Genomic DNA, 13,858 nt, shown 5'->3' with positions numbered 1-13,858 from the left:
TTACATGTAAGTAAGGGATCATGAGCCCTAAGCATATAAAGTGAAGAGTGTAGAGAGGAGAAAAAAAAAAAAAAGAGTACTTAGTTCTGTCTGCTACACTAAAAACTTCTCATGAGCAAGTAAAGAAAGAACATATTCTACAAGTGAAGATTAGAACTTCTTGTCAGTTTAGTTAATGCTTAATATTCTAATAAATCAAATTTGTACAGAGACGCTGAATGAACAATACAGTTAAAATTGCTATCCAAATCTTCCTAGTACTTAAAATTCTTGTTGCTCACTCTTCAACAATTCCTCTGGGTCTGTATGTTGATCTTTCAGTTTTCCCGAAGAAGAATGAGGGCAGATGGTAAGGAGAAAGAGCTATTGTGAGGTCCTTAGTGGGAGGAGTTTGATGTTCACAGTGTTGGAGCTCACTTCTCAGTCTTGGGGCTACTTCTATACATTTTCCACCATAGTCCTTTTCCTCTAAGTAAAAGGTTGAAAGTTGAATAACAGCTTCCCCTATGCTCAGGTTAAACAAAGAGGTGCTCTTTGTTAGAACACAGAGACTACAGGATCTGTCAGCCCTTTGCTGTCAAGGGGATTTACTGAGCTGAAACCCAGGTAGGTCGGGTTGCAAACTGCAAGTACTAACCAAGCTACAACCACCTTGGCACAAGAGTCTGCTGTCAGGTTGAAACAAAGGCTGTGGTCTTCTACTACTTATAGAAAAATCTGGGCTCTATGCCTGGACTACAACTTTATACTGAAAATAAAACCAATAACAAACCAATGGATAAATTAGAAGAGTTTGAGGATGAGCAGTAGCCTGGGAGATCACACCTGATTGTCACTGTCTATAGATTCACAAAATCTTCTATTGAATATGATGAAGAAACTTTCAAGGAGGACTTTTTTTAATATAATGAGATCTTAAAAAGCTCCATGTCGAACCTGGACAAATTCAGGCTTCAAATTAAATATATCCTTTCAACTGTGAAAAAAATTAACCACTGGGGAACAATTATCTTAAGATATAAAAGGCTTTCTGTGTCTTGAAATAGTTATGTGAAAAAATGTCTTTAAAATAATAGAAAAAGAAAACAAGAGAAAGAATAATTGATGAACTATTCATTCTGTATTACTTTTTATCTTTTATAATTTAAGGGAGATCTTAGTGGTTTGTTCTGATGATAATCCCTGGTAATCTACTCTGTTAGTTTCCCGTAGGGTGACTTAATTTGCCTCTAATTCTAAGGATGATTCTATGCCTTGGAAAATTTAGCGAAAACAAAATCTTCATTCAGTAGTATTCATCTCTGGGTTTTGAAAGGTCAGGATTTAAAATCTTAGAAGCCAGCTCAGGAGGGTCTGTAGCATTAGCACATATGTCTTAGTGAGCTTCTGGATATCAAAGTACTTATTCTGGTAATGAGCCTTTCATGGTTCTGGAAGATAAATGAAAGAATTGTCCAAAGTGCAGAAGTGGCATTCACTAAAATCTTCTGATAGAAGACAGGTTACTTTTTTATTAAAAAGTTATCTTGCACTATTCGAAGTTTACACAAAAATATTGGTGCATATTTCTATGACAGACTCCCATCATCTTTTTTTTTTAAGCAAGTAAATATCAGTCAAATTTATTGTTTCGTATTATGAACACCAGGCTAAAAGTAAACTATGAAAATTAGATTTTGAATAATTGAGTTCCCATCTTATAATGTAGTAGCTGGTGCCTTAAAAAAAAAAAGATATATAGATGTATGTATCATGCAATACTTATGACATCACCACTGTTCTATTTTCCTTTCTGGCAATCATTCTGCAGGCATAAACACGTCATTCTTTTAAGAATTTCATTCATTTAATAGAAGGTTTTTCCTATACAGTAGGCTATTTTTGACATAAACTGGTTTAATATACACTTTATGTAAAGCAGCTTGTTCCATGATTTATGGAATGAGAGTAGAGGTAGGACCAAAATTTGGCTTCATTTTTTTTTCTCTTGTCAAGAAACCCAGTTATTGATCGTACAGGATACACTACTGCAGAACCTCCCTTTTGTTTGCCATGTACAAACCTCTTCCCACTGTTCCAAGAATTTAGCCTGTGCTTAAGCCACACTTAATCCATTTAAACATCTCTGTGGCTTATATGTCTAATATAAATACACTATCCTGTTTTCAAAATTTAATTCCGAGCTAAAATCCTCCAGTACTTCATATAGCAAAATCACTAAACTCTCTAATAGTAAATGCCTAGACAAAATAAAGAACTATTCAAACCTCTCAAACGTTTTGGTATCACTGCTTACTGGTTTGAATTCTGCTTTTTATGACTATAAACACTTAATGCTGCAAGGTTCTACACATTCCTAAATTCCTTCCCTATTAATTTGCTTATTCCTTTTCTTTCTTTTGCTTTATTTCATTTTCTTAACTTTCACTCATATTTTAGGAAAATAAGTTACTTCAACAGATACACAGATTCTTTTTGAAGTATTTCACATTATATGGGTTAGTAACTGTGTTCTCCTTTACTGCTTTTACTTTGATGGAATAAAATAAGTGAGCCCATAGGTATAAATCTGTAGTGTTTACTGATAGTACTAAAAAAATGAGCATATTTTTGAAGGAGAAACTTATGTGTGTTCAAATGCATTTCAAATATCAAAAGGTAGCATCATATACTTGTATCAAATCAGGAATTTCACTTATTTCAAAATATAAATGCACTGCTCTGAGACAACTGCTGTATGCTTTTATGAGATGTTACAATGCAACAACACTTTGCAGAGCACACTTCATACAAACTGAATTATGAAATGTACTACTGGGATAAATAATACTTACACAGTCAAATAAGAGTAGCAGAGAGAAAAGCATTAAGTCATGAGACATGGAGAATATATGCTACAAATATGTAAAGAGGATAGTCAATAACACAGATATAGAGGCATTTCTAGGAGATAACAAATATCAAAAAGGCTTTCAGAACAGTAAAATAAGACTGCATAAAAAAGATACACAAGGTTGCTACTCTGATGAAAGAGAATGATTTATAGTTGAAGGACAAAGGTCATAGTTTATTTTCTGCTATCGTCTTGAATAACTGTCATGTGGCCAGTGAAGCATTAATCACTTGGAATAGGCTGACAAGCACAAATTTAATACTAAGTGTGAAAAATTAGGATGGCAAGTCCAAATAAATGCTGTCAATACTAAACACAAACTAAAATGTGACTGAGGGTCATTAATTGACCAAGCAGGGGATATTAATTAACCCAGCAGGGGATAGTAATTATGCCTGAAGATTTGTTACTGTTTTCATAGGTCCTGAATCAAACAATCATTCAGTAATAAAAGATCAGAAACAACTACTGAATGTCCCTTGAGCAGTGCTTCAGATGGGTAAATTTAATGCAAAGGGTACAATGCCATGCAGGAGATTAGTATTAATACAAACTAGGATTTAAAAATGGAAGCAAACTGAAGAGAGGGTGAGAGAAAGAAAAATCACTACATTCTAGAATTAACTGTATTGTATCTAGGCTAGAAAAGAAGTAGTTTTATTTACTGAGTTAATGATTTTGAGGTCAGTTTGTGTAACAGGACTGAATTAGTCTGTTACTAGACTTTAGTGAAGGAACTGCAAAGGAAGTGGCAGAACTGAGGTTTATTGTACAATAAAAAGTGCAGAAATTGAAAAGGCAGATCAATAGCTCCTGTTACAGTAGAGAAAAAGAGCAGATATTTCCTCTCTCATTCCAATACAAAGAAACTGGATTTTAGTAGTTGGATTTCTTTTTTTCCCCCTAGAAACTTCTGCAGTTTAGTATTTTGCGTTTAGTACAAAAGTGAAAAGGAAAGTGAAAATAATAGCTACCCTCTCCATGACTGACAGTGGATTTGCAGCCCTGGTTTGCAAAACAGGAAGTTAATGGATATAACATATGAAAAACTGTCTTGTCCATATGTACAAATCAAGTAGTTCAATCAACTGTAAAACGTTGAGACAGCTTTTGATCAGAAAAGTATTCAGCATTCAATAGAAATCCAGGAGCATATGCCAGTAATATTCCTATACAGAAAGTAAATATTTTAAATGAAAAATTATAAGCCCTTAAAAATTAGGAGGCTGAGTAAAAATTAGAATTTACAGTGCTACCTAGCATCATGAGCTAGAGAACACTGAAGTTCTTTCCTTACAACTATTTTACATTATTAGATTAATACTTATGAATTGATCTGTTTATTTAGAACTAATTTATTTGCTTGTTCGTTAACTTCTGAAAATATTTAAAGTAAAGAAATTTTCATAGTATTTCATCCAGAGAGATTTTTAACTTCTATGCTAACAGTTTTCCATTCAATTCTATGGGAGGTATTTCATGAATTAAATTTCAGAAACCAAGATCTTTCAAACAATGCAATAGTTCTGCTCAAAGAAACATTTCCCACACAATCACAGGACAGTAAGAAGTAGTTTACCACAGCATAATCAATCTTTCTGAGTATAATTTCACTATGCTATCTTAGAAATAACTACTATATAAAGGCATTAAAAATACAGATAAATCAATGAAATAGACTTTTCTACCAACTTGTTTGAATCTGTCTTTTAACAATGATCTAAAATAGTAATTAATCATGATTAAATGAAATCCAGACATTGTCACATAGATTAGTCACAACAATCATGAGGCTGTGACATGAAAAATGATAAAAAGGACCAATGAAAACTCGTTGAACCTAGGTCAGTTCAATTCTGAAGAAGTCCCAGTCCGAAGTGCCAAAATAAAAATTTGAAGTCAATTAATTGCTGCCTTTTAACAAGTCTGACTGAGTGATGAAACATATCATAACAGAGAAACAGATATCAGTTGAATGCGTGGCAACAGATAAACGCAACACATCTACAAGCAATTACTAGCTTTTCAAGAAATAAGAATCAATTTTCTTTTTTTTAAGAAAATGACTCTCTATATCTAAAGTCTAAAATACCTTGGATAAAATATCTCATTTTGTTACACCATGTCAGTTCAGTTTAAATTCTTGATATAAGTGCCCTTGCAGGCAGCTCTAAGTACTTTAAAATCTTAGCATACTACATTTTTCACATCTAGGCACTGACTTATACTATTTTGTCAGACTGTCCCTTTGCAGCTGTCTGTTGCATGGCAACAAAATGTAACAGGATATTGGTAGGAAGGTTCAACCTTAACTGCCATCAACATCTGTCTCTGATATTATGGGCCAACATAATTAAACAGAAGGCATTACTATCAGAAGAAATGTGAAATAATACAGAATAATTAAAAGTAATAAATAAATTAAAAAAAAAAAAGCCAGAGGAGAGAGAGTGTCAATCCAAATCTTTATCTGCTGGCTCTCCACTTCTCACCTCTGGGAAAAGACAAGAGAGCTCTTCCCCCAGTCCCTGGAAGTGGAAATCACGAGGAGGCTCCTGGAAAATGCAATACCAATGTATCTTTCTCTTGTAGAGGCAGAACTCATGTGAGACTGCTAGAGATAAACAGGAAACACAGCACTGCAGTGTACTATGTCTCTGCACCCAAAACCCTGTCGCATGATGTTATTACATGTAATACTGATAAAGCCAGGACAGAAGCAAAGGATATTTTTCTCTGGCAAGAGAAGTCTTATGAAAGTGTCATGGTTTTGTGATTTTCGGTTATTGGTATTCCACATCATAACATCATGTAGTGGACATACCTAGTCCTCAGAAGAGAAGGACTACTACAGTCCCCACGGTACTTTGCTCCTTTGTTACCATTTTCCAGCCAGAGGGAAAAGATAGAAGCTCGCAGTATAAAAACTTGCAGATCACGAGACCTTGTCCCTTTTTCCGCCGTCTCTCGTCTTGGCAGCACCTTGCTCTCCAGCCGTCTTATTGTCAGTAGTAGAGTAAGGCCTACCTTGATTTTGGGACATTCTCTCTCTCTGTATTGGATTTATCAGCTTAAATTGTAATTATATTGTATTATAGTGTGTTGTTTTGCATTCCGATATTTTATTTAGTAAATTAGTTTGTTTCTCCTCAGATTGTTGCCACTGTTCTTTGCTCTCAGGGCCATCTCCCTATCCTTTTCCCTTTTCCCCTTTTCCCGGGATGTGGGCCCTTGGGTCCCCCATCCCCTTTGTCACGGAATCGGGCCTAACGCCCGTAAACCTTTGACAGAAAGTCTGATAAAGAGGCATGATCAGATTTTTGAGTTGAATATCTGATTGCAACTCTATATATTCCATTTGAAAATTTGCAGGTTATGTATTTATATCAACTGAAAATGGTGTTACAAACATAAAAGATATTTTTGGCAATTTTGAAACCTATACTTAACCTCCTTTATCAAGATGGAAAGCATATTCTTTGCTCTTCAGAGCCCTCTGTTTAGCCAGTGTACCAAAATTCATATAATTATTTGCCATCACTTGAGTCAGCACTTCATAGCACTGCGCTCCTTCTACCCTTGTTTCAGTCGACAGTGCTAGTAACACACTGATGGTTTGGTTGTTGATGAGTGATGGGTGCATGCCCAAGGCCACTGCATGGTGAAGAGCTACTGCCTTTATAGTGCAGAGTAGGGGGGCTGGCCAGATTGCCATGCCATGCTGCAAGACATGCAGTCCATGGGTTGGACATGCCTGCAGCTAAAGCTGGCAACAATCTATATAAAGAAGAAGAAAAGCCAAAGAAGTTTAACTAGTTGTTAGCGATACTGTTTTCTGAATAGATACACCACATATAGAAAAATTAGGTGAGCAGTTACTGTAATGTAATTTACTTTCAGTGAGGTCCAAACATAAGCTTGTGAGCAAAAATCCTACTTCTGTAGAGCTACTACATATTTCTGGAGGAAAAACTTGAAAAGGTCATCAAAGCAATCTGCCTTCAAAACTCAGCTGAATGACCAGGAAGTTACTGTTTCAAAGGTATTATATTATTACGGTTCTCACACAGATTACTGTAGGAAATTTTTTCTTACTCCTTACTGACTGCTTCACCACTGAACTGGCAGAGAGAGTTTGTGAACAGAGAGGAAGATCAGAAACTTAAAGTTCAAGAAAATAGCTAAAAGTGAAGAGTTTTAAGACTGTAACAATGATTTTTAATTTCAAAAAACCTCCCTCTTTTGCCTCCAGTTACATTGTGGCCATTTTTATGCACTAGCAAGCTTGAAGTACTTTGTTACTTTAAAGAATTATATCAAATTTTGATTGGCAATCACATGGTATAGAAAATATGTCTGTACAGGATTAGAGCAGAACACTGACACTTTGTCATAGAGTGTATAATGACAGCAGGTGAGCAATAATTACCCATAAATGTTCTGCCATGTCTGGCTACTTGCATTAACTTTAATGTGAAATCATAGAAAATCAGCATCTAATTCATCTCACTGTGGTACAGAGCCAGTCACACATTGTACACCAACAGATTTTCTTTTAAGCTGGCATATCACAGCAATAGATTAGACACTATTTTGAAATCATTTTAGTGTCTCCTCCTTGTGATCCTGATAACTCAATTTTAGCCACAACCAAGTCAGGTGAACCTGAGAATACTCTGAGGTTGCTGTGATAAATTGGTTATGAATAATTCCCTTTTAATGTCCTGTGTTAAAATCCTTAAGCACAACTGTACCATCTGGACTGTAACAACTCTGTTAATGTTAAGTTAAGGAGGTGTACAGGGACCTGTTCTGTCACAAGCAGTACAGCATGTTGATCACAGTGACAACAATGCAACTTCCATTGCTAATACAATTAAAGTCAAGGTACAGAAGCAGGGACACTTTTTCCTCAGTAGCATTTCAACTACATGTATACATTTAGCCGTATGTAATGAAGTTATATGCACTTATACTGTTTGGCTAGTGATAAGAAGAGAACGTCCTTTAGCAGCAATATTCCCTCTCAGTCTGTAGGTCTAGATGCAGTGGAAAAGTCTGAGGGGAGAGGAAGACTAAAAATGAAAGAAAACAGTTGATCAGCATATCTGTCTCCCAAGTATACGTGTAATACTAACATAACCATTCTTCCTGCATCTTAAAAAAAATGAAACTGAAATGCAGAAATCTTTTCCATACTGAGTGGGCATTTAGCTGGCAGAACTTGAGTCTTCAGGAGCAGTTTCCTCCAGATTGATGCAGCACAAGAACTCATCACGCTGAGTACCTTTCATCATATATTATATAAAATTGTCCCCTATCCATTCTGGTTAATGATGAAAAATTGTAATTCACAACTTCATGTTTTTTTCCTCCAACTAAATGGCTGAGGTCTGCAGTAAGAATAATTTAATGTGACAGCTTATCTTTTTGCCCACTGAGGGCCTTCACAGAAACGTGGCTATGAAAGCCATTTCCATATTGGTGAAGAATGAATTCTTCATGATATAGAGTGAAACAATTAAAAAAAAAAAAGCAGGAGGATCCCAGTCTCACAGACATAAATATCCTCCTATTTCAAAGACAATGAAGTTAAGCTAACATATAACACACATGGTGCTTACCTAAATACAGAATATATACAGTTATATGTAATGGCATACTGTTAAAAAAGTCACTAAAAAAAAAAAAACTTACTTGACATAAGACAGCTTTGAAAATCCAGTTATATTTTAAAGCCTGACACTACTATTCAGTAAGAGTTTCTCTTAAGTGCAAGAGAGAAAGAAAGAAAATTGATCCCAAGAAAGCAAACTAGGTAGCAACTCAATTCTTACAAAAACAAGAGCTGTAAGTTTATACGCGTGCTCCAGTGATCACACAATTGTTACTTTGCTTGCCACACAATCTGCTACAGCATAGAAAACATAAGACATGCTTTGAATTTATAGTTTTATATACATAAATTTTTATAATTGTATATATTGTTTACATGTACTTTTGTATCAATTAAGCATTAATATATACTTAACATATATGATGGAGGATAGTACAGTTGAAGGTGGCAGAAGAAACAGTCCCTCTTTTTATAAATCAAGAAAACAAACATCTGAAAAAATATTGCTTATTACATTGCATTATAAACACAAATACTATACATAATTTTGTTATGTAAAATAATTATAAAATGCATGTTAAATATGTAAAAATCATTAATAGTTCAATGTGTGATACACTAAATATGAGAAATACATTGTATCATTGTATTATAATATATAATATATAATATATATATTAATTATATATATATATATTATATATAATATATGAACTACTTAAATATAGCATATATTGTAAATGGAAATATGTATATGAAGTTCACTTCAAAAGTAAAAAATGCTTGACATATAGGGAGCTTCTGTTTTTCAAAATTGCATTACATTGCTCTGATTGTAATAAACATACATTGTCAGGTAATTTTAATTACACCGTAATACACTGAAAAGACTAACTCTGATTAGCTTCAATTTGATGATGAAGTTAATGCCAGTGTCATTAATTAAATGCCAGTGACAGATTAAGTAGGATCAATACTAACTATCCCTTCAGCTTAAGTTTATACATTTGGGGAAAAGCAGAGACTAAATTAGATGTACCTTTACATCCTTTCTTCCAAATCTATTTCCAAAAATGAGAAAGATTCAAAATAAGATTAATCAATTCAAACTACCAAATGCTAACTACCCGACGCCTTCCTAATGTTAGTATGGTAGGAGACAACATATTCTTCTCTCTGACTTCAGCCCTTTATCTATTTCCCCTTTTTGCTATGATTTTCAACTCTCAGCATGTCCATGAGAAGCAACAGTTCAAAGTGTCCTAACATGCCAAAAACAAGTCACCACCGCTCCACAATGCACACTCTTTAACACTAAACTGCTGTACCCATTCTGACTGGCATGAAATTATGTAGTTAAACTTCTTCAAAGCCAGCTGGTACAGCACTTTTCTTTACTGTTGTGGATAAAGCATTTTGGCCATTGCTGAACAGGGCTCGCACAGCAACGAGGTTCTCTCTTCCACACAACTCTGTCTCCCAGCATCAGTACACTGGGGAAGGGGAAAATACTGAGAAGGCACTGACAAAAGGGATGTTCCATCTCATGACGCCATACTTAACAATTAAAACTCAAGAAAAGGAGGAGAAAGGAGGGATATTCATGGTAATGGCATTTGTTGATGATATCCAGAGTCAGATAATTTGTGGAATTTCCATAACTGGAGATACTTATAATTTGACTGGAAGTGACCCTGACCAACACATGGCAGTTTTGAAGCTGGCCTCACTTTGAGCAACTGATTTAAAACTTAGGTAATTTGCACAAGAAGCTAAGCTGAGTCACTTGCTCCTTCCCTGCCTGTCCTAGTACATTTTAATTAATAGTTTTATATTTGCTAAAGAACATGACCTTATAAATTAGAAGAAACAGAAGTCAACACAGATTTAATAGGTAAACCTCAAAGCAAAAGTCTGCTACTGTATTAAGAAAGATTTTGGTATTATTGAGTTACTTCTCAGTTACTCTTCTCAGTTTGGTGGGAAATAAAACAGCAAAACACAAACAAACCAGAACAACTAAGCATTATTTTAATCAAATTTATGCACAATTTTCCCTGTAATAAGTGCAAGTGTGCACGCTTATTTTAGTTCTCTGAGGAATTCAGTGGTAGGAGAAAGCAATGCAGCCAGGAAACAATTTCTGGCTGTAAAATGGTCACTATAACATCTATTTAAGAAACTTAGAAGGTGTGTGACTTTTTGGATAGTGTTTTTTTTCCATTCAAGGCAGTCATATTATTGACATGTGGACTGAATTTGGCTTACAGTCACATTTCACTCCCTCTGCCTGAGAAAGTAGAAACAGGAGATGCATTTTCCCCCAAACGCTGCACAATCCATAACATAAAGCCATCATCTCTATCTTTTGAGCATGATATTACTTTTCTATATCACTCTATACTTTCAGAATATACAGGATGTGTATCAATATTAAAGTATCAGTGATGTTTCTGTGACTTACCTGTCAATAATGGCACACATGTCAATGCTGACATTGGCAAAGCTTCCCAGCTGGCCTTGCTCTACTGCTTGCAAATCCACCAGCTGATCATCCACATGAATAAACTGCATGCATCCTTGAAACGAATGGTGAAATAGCAAGTGATCTGAGTCATTCATCTGTATAGGGAACCCTGGAGAGCAGCAGAAGAAATAACATTATTAGCTTCACATATTGATAATCAAGGCAGCATTTCTTTTTTCCACTGGAAAATACATGTTTCCTAGACAAAGTGGAAAAAGGCAAAAATGGGATACTGTTATTAGATTATATTGCAATGCTGTTAAGTCACTGGAACTACCTGCAAGAATTTATACAACACAGCTGATGATTCTTCCATTAGTTTTTTTTTTTTTTAAATACTGATTAGAAGTCCTCTGCTACTTTTCTTCTCTCCCATCCACATATCATTAATTCTCATTTAAAAATTAGTTTACAGGAATTGAGAAAAGATCAAACTTTTTGTCATATTTTAGGGATCACACTGCAATTTCTCAGTATATTTTTATGCCATGATGTCATGTATTTCATGAAGTAACTTCCCAGTTCAGATTTTTACAGAGCAAAGCTTCCTATACAATAAATACTCGTGCTCAAAACTTTCTACAAACCTAGAACTAGCCCTAAATTTCAAGCTTACTTCTGAAAGATCTGAGAACATTGTGTAGAATTTTCATTTTTGCTCTGAACATATTAACTTATATGCCAATCTTCATGAAGGTTGCTTGTAAGAGATGAGAATGAATTAGTTTCTTGATTCAGGTTAAAGGACAGGGAGATGGAGAATGTTTGCATGTAGCTGCTGAACTGAATACCCTCTTTAGAGGAAAATGCGTCAATTTACCTGAGAAAAATATCCTGGAAAAGACAGTGCAGTGCCTTATCCACTACTCACAAATCTTTAACAATAGATAGCCTCAACATACTCACTTAAACAGAATGTTTACATGAAGAGCAGCAAAGAAGAGAGATGGGCTATCTGACAGGCGTGTTCAACCCAAGGGCCATAGGCTGCACGCAGCCCAGCTCAGCTTGAATTGCAGCCCATGCCCTCTACTGCTATGGTGGCATCACGGTGGCAGCTCTGCTCCACCAAGCAACATGGCCTGGCCCTGGGAGGGCACAGTGCACTTGTGACAAATAATATGACACAGTGCTTAATTTGCAAGGAAATTGTGTTAGTTTTCAAAGATTACAATTTGAAAAGATACTATATGCAGAAACAAGCTGCCAAAGTCAATGCATACAAGCAGTTCTTTGTAAAGACAAAATAGTAGAAATGATGAAAGTCTGTCACCTCAATAAAATAATTTTAAAAAGTTAAAACTTAATGGACTCCATTATAAAAGCTAGTTACGTGATAGCAAATCTGACTGCAAAAAAATCAAAAACATTTCCTCATGGTGAGTTTGTTAAGCAACGTATGGAAAGCACGACAGATATAATGTGTTCTGATTAAAAAAACAGATTATTCTAAAAGTCAGTTTGTCTCACAAGGCTAATAGCCAGGTGAACTGAAGAAACAGGAAAATCTAAGGGAGAGTAAAGCTGATAATTTCAAATTTTATGCTTTGGCAATATATGGAAAAAAATAAGCTACAGATATGGCTCAACTTGATATTTTCATTAGAGGTATTGATACCAAATATAGTGACACCAAGGAAGTGGCTTCTTTGGTGCCATGAAAGGTACAACTAAATTTGTATGAAGCAGTAAAAACTATATTAAAGCAATTATCTTTAACCTTTGTCAATATATCTGGTATAGCTACTGACAGTGCCCCAGTGATGACTGGAAAAGAAGAGAAACATAAAATTAACAGAGGATGATGCAATTAACACCAGTAGCTCATGTTTGATGAAATATCACTGCAGCTGGCATCAAGAAAATTTGTATGCAAAAACTTTAAAAATGGATAATATGCAAACTGTCATCAAATCTGTGAATTTCATGAAGTCCAAGGGACTGAATCATCACCAATTCTAGGAGTTCATTAGAAGTACAGATGTTGATCATTTACTTTTCTGAAGTAAGGTGGCTAAGTCATGTTGAAATGCTAGAAACACTCTGCAAAGTGAAATAAAATCCTTTATCGTATCAAAAGGAGAATTTGTGCCAGAACACCAAGATGGCTCACAGGTTTAGTATTTTTGGTGGATTTGAACGCTCATATCTAAATGAGTTAACCATGCACCTTCAAGGTAAAAATAACGTTATCTGTGCTATGTTTCAGACAACAACAACATTTTAAATGAAACAAATTATGGCAAGCTCAAGTTACCGTTTCATGCATTTTGATACGTTGGTTAAACACAGTCCTGTGAACAGTGAAAATATGCAGTTGTGCTTTCAATTTTGATAAAGAAACTTGAGAACAGGTTTCATGATTTCCAGAAACATCATCTTTTTGTATATTTGCAACTCCATTTTCAGCTGGCATAAATAAATTATTTGCAAATTTTCACATGGAATGAATGTCTGATTGCAACTCTACACAACTGAAAGAGAAATTTGGTTATGTCTCTTTACCAGACTTCTGTAAGTCCTGCCATACCAGAGAAAAATATCCTTCACTTCAGTCACACCTTATGTCCTCGCTTTTTTGCAGCACATGCATTTGTGAACAATTATTGTCAAGGATGAAGCACAGGAAGAATAATATTTTATAAAGGTCTTTGACTAATACCTTGACAATTCACTGGGAATGGCAGCCACTGCTATCAAAGCAGACTGATGCATTAGTTCCACAAAAACAAGGTCAAACATCCCACTAATTTTATGTTTTTGTTGCTCCTTGTTTATGTTTTTATAAAAATACATAAATCTAATGGATATAATTAACACT

The 13,858-nt window shown here is 35.0% G+C and overlaps 1 protein-coding gene across 1 annotated transcript in view; it reads right to left on the bottom strand.

The window, feature by feature from the left end:
* Positions 1-13,858, bottom strand: part of CNTNAP2 (contactin associated protein-like 2) — a 435,310-nt gene that overhangs the window by 385,085 nt on the left and 36,367 nt on the right. The window contains exon 2 of the mRNA XM_021382279.1: positions 10,975-11,146. Within this exon, the coding sequence (XP_021237954.1) occupies positions 10,975-11,132 (158 nt within the window). The 5' untranslated portion in view covers positions 11,133-11,146. The remainder of the gene's footprint in view (positions 1-10,974; positions 11,147-13,858) is intronic.

Source organism: Numida meleagris, unplaced genomic scaffold (assembly GCF_002078875.1).
Source record: "Numida meleagris isolate 19003 breed g44 Domestic line unplaced genomic scaffold, NumMel1.0 unplaced_Scaffold202, whole genome shotgun sequence".
In the NCBI taxonomy this organism is placed as follows: Eukaryota; Metazoa; Chordata; class Aves; order Galliformes; family Numididae; genus Numida; species Numida meleagris.
Note: the sequence above shows the minus strand (reverse complement) of the source record. Positions and strands in the feature narration are given on the sequence as shown.